General features: G+C 43.7%; 1 protein-coding gene across 1 annotated transcript in view; it reads left to right on the forward strand.

Annotated features, from left to right (window-relative positions):
- The window catches only part of HBP1 (HMG-box transcription factor 1), a 56,469-nt gene that overhangs the window by 37,612 nt on the left and 2,623 nt on the right, over positions 1-16,234 (forward strand). Inside the window, exon 10 of the mRNA XM_040343535.1 lies at positions 14,309-14,450. Within this exon, the coding sequence (XP_040199469.1) occupies positions 14,309-14,450 (142 nt within the window). The remainder of the gene's footprint in view (positions 1-14,308; positions 14,451-16,234) is intronic.

Genomic DNA, 16,234 nt, shown 5'->3' on the forward strand with positions numbered 1-16,234 from the left:
CCCACCCAGCTATAAAACTCGGCAGCTATACCGTCTGACAGTCACAGCGGTGGGGAGGGAGCTCGGCTGCAGCTCTACTGTTACTACATGCAGCATTTTTAGGGACTAAGTGGTGTCAGCCCTGCCAAGTTGTCTTTTGCTAAACTACTCAAACCCACCCCACCCCATCCTCCACAACACAGACATTGATTCTGTATTCATTATGAAAACTAGGGGGGGATGGGGCTGGTCAGGCTGGCTGAGATAACACAAGAAGTGTGCACAAGAGAGCTCTGAATTTCTGACATTACAGGTGTAGGTTTTTTCCACAAACCGATATTACAAAACACTTTCAATGTTGTATTTCACAGACCACAAGCTTAAATAGGATAATTGTTATGGTGTATATATGATCAAATTATGTTGGTTCTATTGTGTTTACACTGACCAGCCATAAACTTTATGACCACTGACCGGTCAAGTGAATAACATTGGTTATCTTGTTACTATGGTATCCAAAAGTGGGTGGGATCCACTGTATTAGGCAGCAAGTAAACCTGTTGTCCCTGAAGTTGATGTGTTTGAAAGCAGAAAAATGGGCATTGCAGTTTGTTCTGTATTTGGCTGTGTGTGCCCATGCTGAGCCGTGTCCACAGCGAAAAAGTGCAGTGGGTTGGTGAGCATCAGAAACCGGACCACAGAGCAGTGGAAGAAGGTGGCCCAGTCTAACGAATTATGTTTTCTTTTATCGTGTGGATGGCAAAGTGCACCAGAATATGCTATGAGCAGATGCAAACCGGGGGAAGCAGTGTGATGCTTTGGACAATATGCTGCTGGGAAACCTTGGGTTTTACCATTCGTGTGGATGTTGCTTGACACGTACCACCTACATAAACATTCTTGCTGACCAATGTACACCCCTTCATGGAAACGGTCTTCCCTGATGGCAGCGTCCTCTTTCAGCAGGATAATACACCCTGCTGTAGTGCAGAAATGGTTCAGGAATAGTTTGAAGTTTGAGCTATTGACTTGGCCTCCAAATCTGAATCCATTTGAGCATGTGTGGGATGTCCTGGATTTTGACTGTCAACACACAATTCCCATCGGAAAATCAGATCGTGTGTACGAGGCTTAAATTAAGACTTTCAAATCTCGAATGGACAGAGGGGAGCATAGCCTTATAGATATTCAAGAGGGGCTTAGTTAGGGAATCATCTCCAAGTACCGTCTCAAGGGTAGAGGTATAAAAGGCAAGCAATGACCTCTCAAATTGGGTATGAAATGCATGCCTGAGTAGCAAATATCTAATAAAAAAAAATATATATATATATTGGGGAGTCAAAACTGCTTTCGGTATCAAGTTTTCAATTCCCCTCCTGAACAAATTTGATGTCCATGTATTTAATGCCCTTTATTGCCCAGATTTGGGGTTCAGGTATTGAGGCAAATTCTGGTAAGGATAGGTTGTGCCACAAGGGAGTATATAGGAAGACATTCTGGGGGGGGGTTTCGTTGCTCTTTCCAAGCACGCCCACAGGACAGCTTTCATTGCCACTGTCAGAGGAAGAGATGCAGTTGACCCCTATATATAAGATTTTTAAGGGCCTCGTAGGGGCCTACATAGGATGCTTCCAAAACTACCGCAGCTTTGGAGTCCTCTGCTATCAGCCAGTTGTGGGCATGCATTAGCATGGTGGGCAAAAAATATTTATAGAGATCGCAAAATGCTAATCCACCCTGTAACCAGGGTCTTTGTAACATTGTGATTTTAAACCTTGGTTGCTGGGAGCTCCAAAGGAAAGAACTTAAGCTGGGTTCACACTAATGCGAATTGGAATGCGGGTTTCTTTGCATATAATTTACATGACAGGAGATTGTGACTGGCTCTCTATGGAGCCAGTTCACATATCTCTGAGACGGCTGCTGAGCGGCTTGCACAGGAGTCCTGTGCATCTTTGGCTCCATTTCAGGGCCTAATTCAGGCAAGAAATCCGTCCCTGAAAAGGAGAACAGGGAAGTAAAGTACACCGCTCCAAGGCTGTCTGCAAATTAAAGATCTCTTTCTACTGCCGAGATGCACCGGACCACCTGCTGAAAGCCACATCTGGCAGCAGTGTGCACCCAGCCTTAAACTGGAGTTGGTCATTTTGAAGTATTCCTTGGGAATCCAAGTAGGGGAATGTCGTAAAACATAAAGAAACCCAGGTAGCAGTTTCATCTTAAATAAATATGTCCCACTAAGGAAAGTGGAAGGTTAGCCCTAAGCCTTCAATTTAATCTTCATGTTCCCCAGTAAAGGGACTAAAGTTAGTTCACAGTATTCGGAGGGGTTGAAGAGATTGCAATACCCAGATATCTAATCATGTCTGCCTGCCCCCATAAGAGGCAAAGTGCTGTCAGCTAAACTGCGTGCCTCGGGATCTATGGGAATGAGTTGGCATTTCCCCCAATTTTACCCTTTAATCTGGAAAAATTTGTGAAGTCCAAGAGAATATGAAGAGTTTCCTTAAGAAGGGGCCCGGGTCATTTAAAAACGATTATTCGCAGACAATGACTGGTGTTAGTGCTTCAATCATTCCGGCACCATGGTTGTTATGGTGTCAGGGTGATTGAAATGCATTATTTCTATCATTACATTGTAATATAAAATGAAATAGTTCAACTCACCATAAAGCTGAATGAGTGTGAGCCCTGAGCTTGTTATTTGCCACCGTCACTTGTCACCAGATGGGAATGTCACTTGCCACACTCCCTGCCACCAGATGGGAATGTCACTTGCCACACTCCCTGCCACCAGATGGGAATGTCACTTGCCACACTGCCTGCCACCAGATGGGAATGTCACTTGCCACACTGCCTGCCACCAGATGGGAATGTCACTTGCCACACTGCCTGCCACCAGATGGGGATGTCACTTGCCACACTGCCTGCTAGCAGAATGGAGATTGCCACAGTTACCTGGCTGCCACCCAAAAAGTACCAGTTTGTCACTAATTGCATGTAAAATCAAGCCCCCCCCCCCCCTCCAACATTGCAGAGTACTTGCAGCCAGGTACAACGCTGTCAGCCTCCCCTCTCCCGCGTGGGGAAACTAGCTGCAGGTTAACTGTGAAACAGAGGCACATGAGACTCGAGTGAGGGCGGGCGGGCGGTGAGAGATGACATAATTCTCTCTCTTCTGTGTCACGCAGCCTGTAAGTAAGGGCGGAAGTTGGAACAGCAGTGCGGACAATGAGAGAAGATGTAATCTCTCTCCGCCGCCACACGCACCACTGAAAAATGACTTGTCTCCTCCACCGCGCGGTGCCGCCCCGAGGCCTGGCCTTGTGGGAAATCCGGCCCTGGTACTGGGTGTATATGGAATTAAAGAATAATTGGTCATCTTGTCTTAAACAAGTTATCAAAAGTAAAGAAGCCTTCTAAGATTTGCTATTTTCCCCCAAAAACAATTAAATAAAAAAATCTTGCATTGATAATTACCACAACAATAAGGCCTCGTACACACCAGCGGACAGTCTGATGAAAACGGTCCGCCGGACCATTTTCATCGGACATGTCCGCTGGGAGATTTCGGTCTGATGGTTGTACACACCATCAAACCGAAATCCGCGCAGACAGACAGCGCGGTGACGTGTCCGCGTCGTCGCCGCGACTATGACGCGGCGACGCTGGAAGGTCAATGCTTCCACGCATGCGTCGAATCACTTCGACGCATGCGAGGGATGGCGGCCACTCGGACATGTACGGTGAGTCTGTACAGACGACCAAACATGTCCGACAGACAGGATTCCAGCAGACATGTTTCTTAGCATGCTAAGAAACATTTGTCCGCTGCAAAACGGTTGGCTGGACAAATGTCCGCTGGAAACCTGTCTGGTCGGCCATACACACGGACCAGTTTCAGCAGACATGTTCGGTCGTGTGTACAAGGCCTAAGCCTCACTTCTGGAATATGTTTTATAAACTAGTCATAACAGGCTTGCTATTTGAAATTAATAATTGAAGCAGGGAAAATAACTACGCTATTGTGCACAATATTCACGGGGGGAGGTTAGGTAATGGGCTCAAAACCTTTTGTATTCCTGTTTTGCCAACCAAAAATAATTTTGAAGACTGCAAACCATCTGCATTTTCAATAACTGATGGTTTGTACCTGTTCATGCATCATCTGTAGAAATACACAACTAATGATATAATCAGGGATTTCCAGAGCGCTCCGTAATGATTGTAGAAGCCGATTTGCGAGAGAGCCTATGCAGAGTATTCCTTCGGTGGAGCACAAGCCCAGACTGATGTAATAAACATGAGCCAATCTGACCTTAGATCAATATCCTGCTTGTTACTCTTTACTGGGGAAGTTTAGCATGATTATGAGACCAGTCAATGGCCTGAGGTGAAATAGTTCATGTCAGATAAATGGCAGAGCACTTGTTGAAAAGGTCAGACAGCGGATGCAAGTTCAGCCTGTTAATGGGGCATGCAGTGAGGGGGGAAAAGTATTTGATCCCCTGCTGATTTTGCCCATTGATAAAGAAATGATCAGTCTATAATATTATTGGTAGATTTATTTTAACACTGAGAGAAAGAATAACAAAAATATCCAGAAAAACGCAATTTAAAAAAAGTTCTAAATTGATTTGCATTTTAATGAGTGAAATATTTGACCCCTTCGCAAAACACGACTTAGTACAGTGATGGCGAACCTTGGCACCCCAGATGTTTTGGAACTACATTTCCTAAGATGCTCAACTACACTGCAAAGTACATGAGCATCATGGGAAATGTAGTTCCAAAACATCTGGGGTTCCAAGGTTCGCCATCACCAACTTGGTACTTGGTGTGAAAGAGGGGATTAGTAGGTGGTGGCGCCTTCTGTGTGAGTCATAAATAATGAAAAATTGTGGTGTGCACGTGAGTGCTGGTATAAATGTTCAAGTGAAAAAATTAAATAAGTGAATAAATATAGTGCAGAAAATGCATATATAGAAATGGTTAATAGTAAAAAATGTACCACATATGAAAACTAATAATGGACAATTTAAATAAATCGCTGATTCAAATAGTCCATATAACTTTAACGTGCTGAATTGTTAATTTTCTGTATAATTTAATGCTGAAATATAAAGTGCTGTATAATCCGTGCAAAGGGCTGCATGCCACTCTTAATGAACTGTTCTGGTGATTCACTCAGTGCACCCTTCCTCCGTGCTCTGGTATTTCCCGCACTCACCGGATCAAATCCCCCTCCCGGGGTAGCAAGCATCCACAGTGTACGCCCTGCAGAGGCGTTGCTAGGGGGGTGCGGTCCGCACGGGGTGACACCCGCTAGAGGGGTGACACCATCTCGTTTTTTTTAGCTGACATGCCCAGCCTGCCCTGTGCAATCCCAGCCTGCTCTGTACCACCCCAGCCTGCTCTGTACCACCCCAGCCTGCTCTGTACCACCCCAGCCTGCCCTGTACCACCCCAAACAGCCCTATACCATCCCAGCCTGCCCTGTACCCCCCCAAACAGCCCTGTACCACCCCAGCCTGCCCTGTACCACCCCAGCCTGCCCTGTACCACCCCAAACATTCCCATGCCACCCCAACTTGCCCTGTACCACCCCAATCTGCCCTATGCCACCATAACTTGCCCTATACCACCCCAACCTGCCCAATGCCACCCTAACCTTTCCCATGCCATCCCAACTTGCCCTATGCCACCCTAACTTGCACTATACCACCTCAACCTGCCCTGTACCACCCTAACCTTTCCCATGCCATCCCAACTTGCCCCATGCCACCCTAACTTGCACTATACCACCCCAACCTGCCCTGTACCACCCTAACTTGCCCCTATACCACGCCAACCTGCCATATGCAACCCTAACTTGCCCTATATCACCCCAAACTACCCTATATCACCCCAACATGCCCTATACCACCTTAACCTGTCCTATACCACCCCACTACACCAACCTGCCACTATATACTACCCTAACCTGTCACTATACTGCCCTATACTATCATTTACAGGGGCTGGTTTGGGGTGCGCCCCGTGCCCGTGCGCTGCCTGCTTGGTGCTGGGCAGCCTAGACAGAGGGGGAGGTGACGCCATGTTTTACCACACCGGGTGACACCAACCCTAGTGACGCCACTGACGCCCTGTGCTGCACTCTGGCACTCTTCACTTAGGAGTGTACTCACTTTTGTTGCCAGCGGTTTAGCCATTAATGGCTGTGTTGAGTTGTTTTGAGGGGACAGCAAATTTACACTGTTATACAAGTTGAAAAGATATAATAAAATATTTACAAAAATGTGAGGGGTGTATTCACTAGTGTGAGATACTCTGTGTGTATGTGATATATATATATATATATGTAATTATTGCTCAGAATACACATATTTATTGTATACCATTTGCAGGCAGTGCAACACAAAGCCACAAATAGAGTAGCAGACACACCCCCTCTCTCTCCCCACTAACAGGACACATCATCTTAATGAGTCGCTGTAAAGAGGCTGCCAAAATGCTTGCTGGGAATGCTTTGCAAACTGAATATCATGGATGCACCCCACAAGGTTTATTTAAAAAATTGTTAAACAAGCTATAATAGCTTTTTTTTTTTTTAAGTGGAGGTTCACCCAAAAAAATAAATTTTTAACATTACATTCAGCCGAGTTGTCCTAATGACAATCGGCTGTTTTTTTTTTTTTTTTTTCGTACATACCTTATTTTTAGGGCTGTTACTGATCAAAATTTTTGTGTTCGATTCATCGTTTTTTTCGGTGTTTCGATTAATTATAACGCACATACAGATCCAACTACTTTTAGCTGATCTCCCTGCAGGCTGATTCCCAGTGCAGCTACCAACAACTGGAAAAATGGATAGCAGGATACAAAAAACACACAAAGGCAGCGCTCAATGGGAATAGCATTAAAACTTTTATAGTCTTCAAGTAGGTAACAAAATAAATATTGCACTGGAGATAAAATCGATGTAGCTACATAAACTGTAAAAATGGTGCGAGTAATACCAAACTGTAACAAAAGCAGTCATAAAAACATGTAGCTAAGTATGATACTGGTATAAAAATGTGTACAACGATGCCACTGCTGAATCCAGATGAGGAGAAGTTAACATCAGTCCGTCGGCATGTAGATGTCCCGTGAAGGGAACTATCACAACTCCCAGTGGATGGTTGTAGAATCCCAGGTTGATAGAGGGAAGTGTAACAGCCCTTGCATGTGGCAGATAGTAAGGTCCCGCCGACATGCAGATATGAAGGCACAGCAAAGGAGCCCTTCAGATGGACACAGCAAGCCTCGCTGGTGTCCGTGACGTCACCGGATCTCCGACGGAACTCCCTGAAGCCAGCGGAGTACAAATCAAAATAATTTTGATCGATCAAAAAAATTAAAGATTAATCGATTAATTAAAAGTTAATTTCCACAGCCCTATTTATTTTCACCGCCGCTTCCGGGTATGTCTTCTGCGGGACTGGGCGTTCCTATCTGATTGACAGGCTTCCGACCGTCGCATACTACGCGTCACGAGTTGCCGAAAGAAGCCGAACGTCGGTGCGCAGGCGCCGTATAGAGCCGCACCGACGTTCGGCTTCTTTCGGCAACTCGTGACACGTAGTATGCGACGGTCCGAAGCCTGTCAATCAGATAGGAACGCCCAGTCCCGGAGAAGACATACCCGGAAGCGGCGGTGAAATAAGGTATGTACAGGAAAAAAAAATAAACAGCCATTGTCATTAGGACAACTCGGCTGAATGTAATGTTAAAAATAGATTTTTGGGTGAACCCCCGCTTTAATCAGGTAAATATATATAATGGGTAATATTTTTGTAAACTTCCAAAAAAAAAGTCTAACCACATTTTAATTATAATGTTCTGACAAGGGTGTAATAAATGGGTGGGAAAAAAAAGCGGCAGATAATCCTATTAAATTGTATACTTTGTTCTTCTGTTTAATTAGTGGAGAATTTGTCCAGAGCACTTATAAAACATATATGACTATAGCACAAAGAATTTATAATGTCTTTATATGAAATTAGTGTTGCTGTCAATTGTTACCTCTTACTGAAAATGGAGGACAACCAGTGTGGCCCCTTATTTCTCTCCTCAGTACTCATTTCAGGCCCATTGTTACCCTGTTTCCCCAAAAATAAGACCTACCCTGAAAATAAGACCTAGCGTTATTTTCCAGGAGGGCTGCAATATAAGCCCTACCCTGAAAATAAGCCCTAGTTAAAAATGCTTGTAAAATTCTATAATCCACTCTATTATAGTAGTATATAATGTACAATGTGTGTGTTTCTGTAATATAATTGCGGGGAAGAGAGCTCCGGCAGTTAACAGAAGCACAGAGCGGCTCTATAACAAAGGTATTTGGAACAATTATATTACAGAAACACACACATTGTACATTATATAATACTGTAATAGAGTGGATTAGAGAATTTTACAAGCATTTTAACTCAGTTCACACTGGGGATTTCTGACAGGCAGGGAGGGAGAGGGGGGGAGAGAAGACATCACATTACATAGTAAGACCTACCCCGAAAATAAGCCCTACTGTGTCTTTTGTTGGCATAATTAATATAAGACCCGGGCTTATTTTCGGGGAAACACGGTACATAGCCAGTCTGGTGGGAAAGAGGCCATTCAGTTCAAACAAAATAAGGGAGAAGAAAAAGAAACTTGATGGCAACACACTTTACATGCCATTCATATTGAATGGCACCCCAATGCATCTTTCCAATGGACGTGCGTTGTAGCACGCGGTCAGGATTGGTAGGTGCACCTTTTTCAGCCCATTTAAATAGGTGGCTAAGCTTGGCTAAATCTGTAACCTGGGAAGCCTGGAAGTTCTTCTGTAAGCCAAAGAGCGCAAGTTTTCCCAGTTCATTCGTATTCTGGTTGTTCTCCGCGATGGTCCTGCAGTCAGCAGTGACAACCCGTCTGTGTTCCAATTTAATCCGAACTCTGCGTTTTCAGGTGACACCAGGTTATCTGGGGATTCTTTGACAAGTTATCGGGACCAGAGCTTGGCAGTTTATCCCGTATGTCTATAGGAACATTTCTTGTGAGTAGTTGGCTGAGATTTGAGCATTTTTTCCCTTTATTTCCCTGAAGAATTTACGGATGAGGCTGTATCTGACTGCTGTAAAGGGAATTCAGTTCTCTCCCTTTCTTCTGGCTTTTTATATTTTAAGGGAACCCTCCTCTTTATTCAGTCTCTGGCCAATGGGGAACTGTGTGTATGCTTTACTCTGGTGGCTGGGCTTTCTTTGGGCCTTTAACAGCCATTTTCAATCTCCTATCTCTTTCTTCTTCTCAGGCATTTGATACTGCAGCAGTTGGGGCCATACTGCTTCTCTGAACGATTTTACAGCAGTTTCTCTAAGCTGAAGCTTTGGTAAACATTTTTTTTCTTTAACCACTTAAAGCAGGGGTCTGAAACTGGTGGCCCTCCAGCTGTTGCGAAACTACAAGTCCAATCATGCCTCTGCCTGTGGGAGCCATGCTTCTAACTGTCAGCCTAGCAAAGCCTCATGGGGCTTGTTGTTTCACATCAGCTGGAGGACCACCAGTTTGAGACCCCTGACTTAAAGGGTCACTAAAGGATTTTTTTTTTTTTTTTTGCTTAATAGCTTCCTTTACCTTACTGCAGTCCTGGTTTCATGTCCTCATTGTTCGTTTTTGCTCTGATGTTGCTGTAATTCCTCTCTGTTCTGGACACTTCCTGGTTGTCTGTTTCCTTTGGACCACAGTACTGGGAGCTTCTAGTTTTGTTTTCCAAACCATCACTTCTCTATGGCTCTATACAGCAGAGAGGCAGGAAACAACATGCAAAAACGAAACTGAAACTACAGGTACATTATATGATTGATTTGTATCTATTTTTAATAGTTTTTAAAAGGAATCAGTTAACTATTATGTCTCTATACCCTGTAAACAGTCATTTGAGCAAAAAAATGTTTTTCCTTTACAACTCCTTTAAGGACCAGCCACCGCTGTTATCCTGCGGCAGGTTGGCTTCCCTGGGCAAACCGCCGTAGCTATACGTCGGCCGCTTTAAAAGTTGTAGGGAGGCGGGGACATGCTGGCCGCGATCACTCCTGAGACAGAACGGAGATCTGTCCATGTAAATGGACAGATCTCAATTTTATCAGGGGAGGAGAGACCGATCTTCTGTTCCTACTGTTTAGGTACAGCGATCTGTCTCCTCCTCCAGTCCCAGCCCCCTACAGTTAGAAACAAAATTTCCCTATTTTGTAGACAATATAACCTTTGTGCAAACCAATCAATATACGTTTTTTTGTTTTTTTTAGTATGTAGAAGCATATATATCTGCCTAAACTGGGGAAGAAATTTTGCTTTTTTTTATATTTTGGGGGGGGGGGGGGTTTGTTTGTTATAGCAAAAAGTAAAAAATATTGTTTTTTAATTTTTTTCAAAATTGTCGTTCTTTTTGTTTATAGCAAAAAAAAATTAAACAGAGGTGATCAAATACCACTAAAATAAATCTCTATTTGTGGGGAAAAAAGGACATACATTTTGTTTTAGGTACAATATCGCACGACCGCGCAATTGTGAGTTAAAGCGACGCAGGGCTGCATCGTCATTAAGGGGGCAAATCCTTCTGGTCCTTAAGCGGACCTTCATACATTTTTTTTCATCTTTCCATCTATTAAATCCTCTGCCCTTCTTTTTTTTTTTTTTCAAAACATTTCTGCCATTAAATACCTTATACAGCCCACTTCCTGTTTCTTGTCTGCTCATTAGCCAAGGCTTAAAACAGCACAGCTCTCTCTCACACACTGGTGAGAGTTTGCCAGGAAGGGAGGGGGGTGAGTCATAAGAGGGCCAATGAGGGCTGCAGAGTGTGTGCCTATGTAAATCCAGGAAGTGAACAGCCATCAGCTTCAGCTGCCTATATATAAAATGGTTGCAGCCTGACGTAGTGGAGGGAGATTTTTGCAGCCTATTTGGCAAGTACAGAATTCCAGTATATATAAAATAATATGTAAAGTGATTGGAGGGAAGCTTCAGAATGGCAAAGATGTTTTTATTACAAATTGTGTGAGCAGACTGCAGTTCCTCTTTAATGTTTTAACACAGGCCTTCAAACATGTTGTGTAACAGAAGCACTACAGCCTTTCTCTTCACTAATACAGGGCTTCTCTTTTGGATAGTAGGCACAGTACAGTTATTCCTACAGCGCCATCTGAAGTGACAAGATGTGTGCTGATTTACCCCCTAGTACACCACTGGCTCAGCTGGTCCGTGTGTTTTCCTTGAATTTTTGTAGCTCTTTTGGCTGCAAGCAACAGGTCATAGACACAACGGGCCGGATTCAGCAAGAATTTACGCCGGCGTATCTATTGATACGCCGCGTAAATTCAAAGCTGCACCGGCGTATCTTCTTTCTGTATTCAGAAAGCAAGATACGCTGAAATTAGGCTAAGATCCGACTGGCGTAAGTCTCTTACGCCGTTGTATCTTAGTTGCATATTTACGCTGGCCGCTAGGTGGCGCTTACGTCGATTTCAGCGTAGAATATGCAAATGAGCTGGATACGCCGATTCAGAAACGTACGTGCGCCCGGCTGATTTTTTTCCGGCGTTTGCGTAAGGCTTTTTCCGGCGTAACGTTACTCCTGCTATATGAGGCATAGCCAATGTTAAGTATGGACGTCGTTCCTGCGTCGAATTTTGAAAATTTTACGTCGTTTGCATAAGTCGTTCGCGAATAGGGCTTTGCGTAAATTACGTTCACGCCGAAAGCATTGACTATTTGCGACGTGATTGGGAGCATGCGCACTGGGATACGTTCACGGTCGGCGCATGCACCGTTTGTGAGAAACGTCATTTACGTGGGGTCATGTTTTATTTACATAAAAAATTAAAATTTGAATTCGGCGCGCTTACGCCGGCAGATTTACGCTACGCCACCGCAACGTACGGAGCAAGTGCTTTGTGAATACTGCACTTGCCTCTCTAAATTGCGGCGGCTTAGCGTAAATAACATACGCTACGCCGCACAAACTTACGTCCCTCTACCTGAATCTAGCCCTAAGTTTTTCTGCAAAGTTGCTCAACATTGCATTTATTGTAGATTAGGTCCTGATAAATGGATTTGCCTACAGCCACAAAGCAAATACCCTTCCACTTCTTTTATCGGGACCTAATCTGTAATAAGTGCAACGTTGAGCAACTTAGTCGGAACTGTTTGTCTGTGACCTGCCCCCTTCTCCCTCACAGTTCTTCCTCTCTGCCTCACAGTGAAGGTGTTTTCTTCTGTTATGCAAGAATTTATGAATGATCTGTTGATCACAAAGATTGTAAAATGCCCACCGCCACCTTGCCCCATGGAATCGGATGCATGTGGAGATGCCCAATATTTCTGATTCTGTTAAGGATCCTCTAATCAAACTGGTGGCCCTCCAGCTGTTTTTGAACTAAAAGTCCCATGAGGCATTGCGTAGGCTGACAGTTACAAGCATGACTCCCACAGGCAGAAGCATGATGGGACTTGTAGTTCTGGAACAGCTGGAGGGCTGCCAGTTTGACACATCTGCTCTAAAGGCTTCATTGTCCAAAGCATTGGCTCTCTCTTACTTAGAAGAGAAGAACTAGCGGAATTCAGTCAGCAGTTGCTTCGCCAAAACAAAAGGAAACTTTATTTTCTAATGAAGGCTGTGCGTTCCACTGAAATTAGAGTCCACCGTTCCGTCCCCAAACATGTTGCCTGAGCTTGCTTCTCACAGAGCTTGTAATTTCCTCCTCATTCTCCATTTATTGGTTTTGTTTATAAATATTGGAAACATCCACCCACCGTTTCTGGCACTCTAGCCCTTTGCAGAGTTTTTCATGAGTCCAATCCTCCCACGAGTGTCTTGCCTTAACAAAGCTCTGACCATTCCTATAGAATATAGAACCCTACTGACAAGAAATTGAAAGAAAAGTCCAAAATCTATTACTAGGTGGAATCTGTCCTTTTGGTTTAAATTGCTAGGCAGGGATCGGGTGGCTGCTAGTGTTGACACTCATTGCTTGGACAGATGGTCATCACGTTGAACTTTTATCTTCAATAAGGTGCTGGATGCTTGCCCAGGCAACCCTTTTTCTGTTTAGATCTGTAGGGCACTCTGGATTAAGTGCTTGTTGGAGTAGTCGTGTAAGAAGGCCTTGTTATAATCTGCATAAAGGATGTGTGTTTACACATTCCCCTCTTTTCAGGTCATCTTTACTTTGCCATGGTTAAATACCACTATCAGTTTATAGCTCTTCCCTTCCACCTTTCCTCAGCCTCACGGGTATCGCAAAGGTCCCCACACCAGTTCTGGGTCTCCTTCGACTCAGATATATTCCAGTCATTGGGTAACTGGACGATCTGCTGCTGTGAAAACCTCTGACGTTGACTTTGGACGCCAATGTTTCAATTGCGATACTAACCTTGGAGGACTTTAGATCCTGAACTTTGAGACTTTCATTTCTTGTCATTGCTTGGATCCTGAATAACTCTCAAGCCAAGTTCTTCCTGCAACAAAATTTTCCCTTCGGAGCTGCATGCGAGTGCTGGGATTGATGGTATCCACTTTTTTTTTTATAGTGGTTCTATTTGCTCAATTCTATAACAAAACTTTGCGATTTGAAGATTTTCATGGCGTTGAACAAAATCCAGTGTTTCTCTGAGCAAAATCCTTGAACCAATATGTCTGTTCTAGTTGCCCAGATCCACTATTTGTAAGTTATTGTAAAGGCCTACGAGTTGTGGAATATAGTGTATCCTTTTCCTTGTTAAAGCCTACTTCACTAGGGCAGTGAGTGTTTTCATGGGTTGCTTTTCATAAGACCTCTGTCTCTCAGATTTGAATGGCTGTGACTTGGTCTTCTATACATACGTTTTCAAAGTTTTACAAGGTTGATGGATTTGCAGTCGCTCGCTTCACAGCTATTTATTGCCCTTGGTTTTCCCTTTTCCACTTTTTTCTTGTTGCCGTGTCCCACAAAAAAAAAATAATAATTTTAAGAGTACAAAAGAGACTCTATTTAGGGACACTACTATCATTCTCTCTCGTACTGCTTCCTAAAACTTGAGCAGGAGACCTGTGGGAGGAGTAAAGTCTTAAGGGGGCCTTCAGTTTTCTATGTGCCTAGTGTTCGTATTAAAGCAGTTTGTACCTGAGCCACATGGTCAGCACTCTTCCTAATATCTTCCAGTCCTAGTTGGAGAAGCTGTGATTGTAAACCAAACTTTATTAATGCATCAGTTTGTATGTAAAACAAAGACCTGGTCTAAGTCAATTTTGACATACTTTCTCTTCCAGAGCCATAAGTGTGATACTTGGAGACAGGTGGAAAAAGATGAAGAATGAGGAAAGGAGGATATACACAGTAGAAGCTAAAGCTTTGGCTGAAGAACAAAAACGTTTAAATCCTGACTGTTGGAAGAGAAAAAGAACAAATTCAGTGAGTAACAAGTCATTTTGCTAATGCCAGATTTTTGAATCGGGGCACAGCATTTTCAAAAATGCCATCCATCAGTGCATGAATTTTTTATTTTAAAATTGCATTGTACATTTTTTGAGGCTTTTTGTTGTGAAGAATGAAAACTGACACTGCAACTATCAACAACATTACTTAACATTTAGCCTCCGTTTATTGAAATTTTAAAGGCTGTAAAAAAAAAAAGGGGGGGGGGGGAGAGAATGTACAGCTGTGTCCTGGTCCCTGGGTAGCTTTTCCAATATAGTAGTGTTTTCTGGTCCCCGCTCCCTGCAGTTGGCTAAAACAGATTATTATTGTTTATTGAATATTTTTGTTAAGCGTTGAATCACATAAGTAACAAAACGCTACCCGGCGACGGGACCAGGTGCCATTCACCGTACATACAATAACAACAATAAAATTACAAACATCAAAACAAAAAAAAAACAATAATATAAATCAAATAAAAATAGAAAAAAAAAATATGTAAAAGAATAAAAAAAGGCCAGAGAAGAAAAAAAAAAACCCTATCAGCCAGTCAGTTTCCACCCCCTGTCGCACAGCCATACCCAGCCTCAGTCCACAGAAGGGTTTTCAGTCCCCTCCTGAACTGGAGCAGGTTTGAGGTCTGCCCAAGAGCCAACGGCAGGAGGTTCCACTCTCTAGGTCCCAACCTCGAGAATGCTCTGCCCCCCCCCTCATTTAATCTAAACTTTGGGACCTCCAGGCGCAATTGAGTGGCCGCTCTCAATGAACGGCCAGTGAGATGTCTTGCCAATTTCGCCTGGAGGTAAGTAGGACCTAATTTATTGAACGCCTTAAAAACTAAGGTTAAAACCTTGAATCTGATCCGCTGCCACAGAGGTCGGGCAGTGGCCTCTCAGATTGAGGGCTTACCTTACTGCTTGATTCTGGACTTTCTGTAGGCGTTTGATCTGGGAGAGAGGTAAACCAGCCAGCAGCCCGTTACAGTAGTCCAGATGCGGAAGGATGAGAGCGCGCACCACAGCGATCCTGGCCTGATCAGTCAGATAGGGCAGAAAGTGGGGAAGCAGCTGCATTTTAAAGTGGCAAGTTTTGACCACCTGGTCCACGCGTGGTCCCAGGGTTAGGCCCTTATCAATGTGGACACCCAGCGTCCTCACCGTAGATGCAGATTTAGGAAACTCCCCACCTTTGTCAGGCCATGATAACACCCAAACCTCTCCCGTAATGTTACCGGACCGCAGCACCTCTGTTTTGGCCTGGTTGAGCTGAAAGAAATTGAGCCCCATCCATCTTTTAATGGCGTCCATTCCCTCAATCAACCCAGCCTCAGCTGCAGGAGAGTCTGCCAAAATTCTGGAAAAGAGTTGGGTGTCGTCAGCATACGACTGAGATTGCTGCAGAAAATACACTTGTTTTTATTTCCAATATTATGCAAAAATATGAATGAACAGTATGAAAGCAAGCCTTTACAGGATGCATATACTGTATTTCCAAGACTGGATACAGCGACTTGTAGCAGGTTTCAAAAGCTGGAGTTGAATAATGGGCATAAATAAAAATACAATATTAAAAGTTTGCTTTGATAAAATGAATTTAAAGCTGATGTCCATGTTTCATGTCATTTTAAATAGCTTGTTTGGACCAAGCTAGTCCAAACAAGCTAACTATCTGCTTTACTAAGTTCTACAGTGTATGTACTGCACGTAACTTCAGCTACCGTACATTCAGTACACAGTGCTAAGTTCCCGCTTCCAGTCTTAGACCCAGAACAAAACAGT

Source organism: Rana temporaria, chromosome 3 (genome assembly GCF_905171775.1).
Source record: "Rana temporaria chromosome 3, aRanTem1.1, whole genome shotgun sequence".
Taxonomy (NCBI): domain Eukaryota; kingdom Metazoa; phylum Chordata; class Amphibia; order Anura; family Ranidae; genus Rana; species Rana temporaria.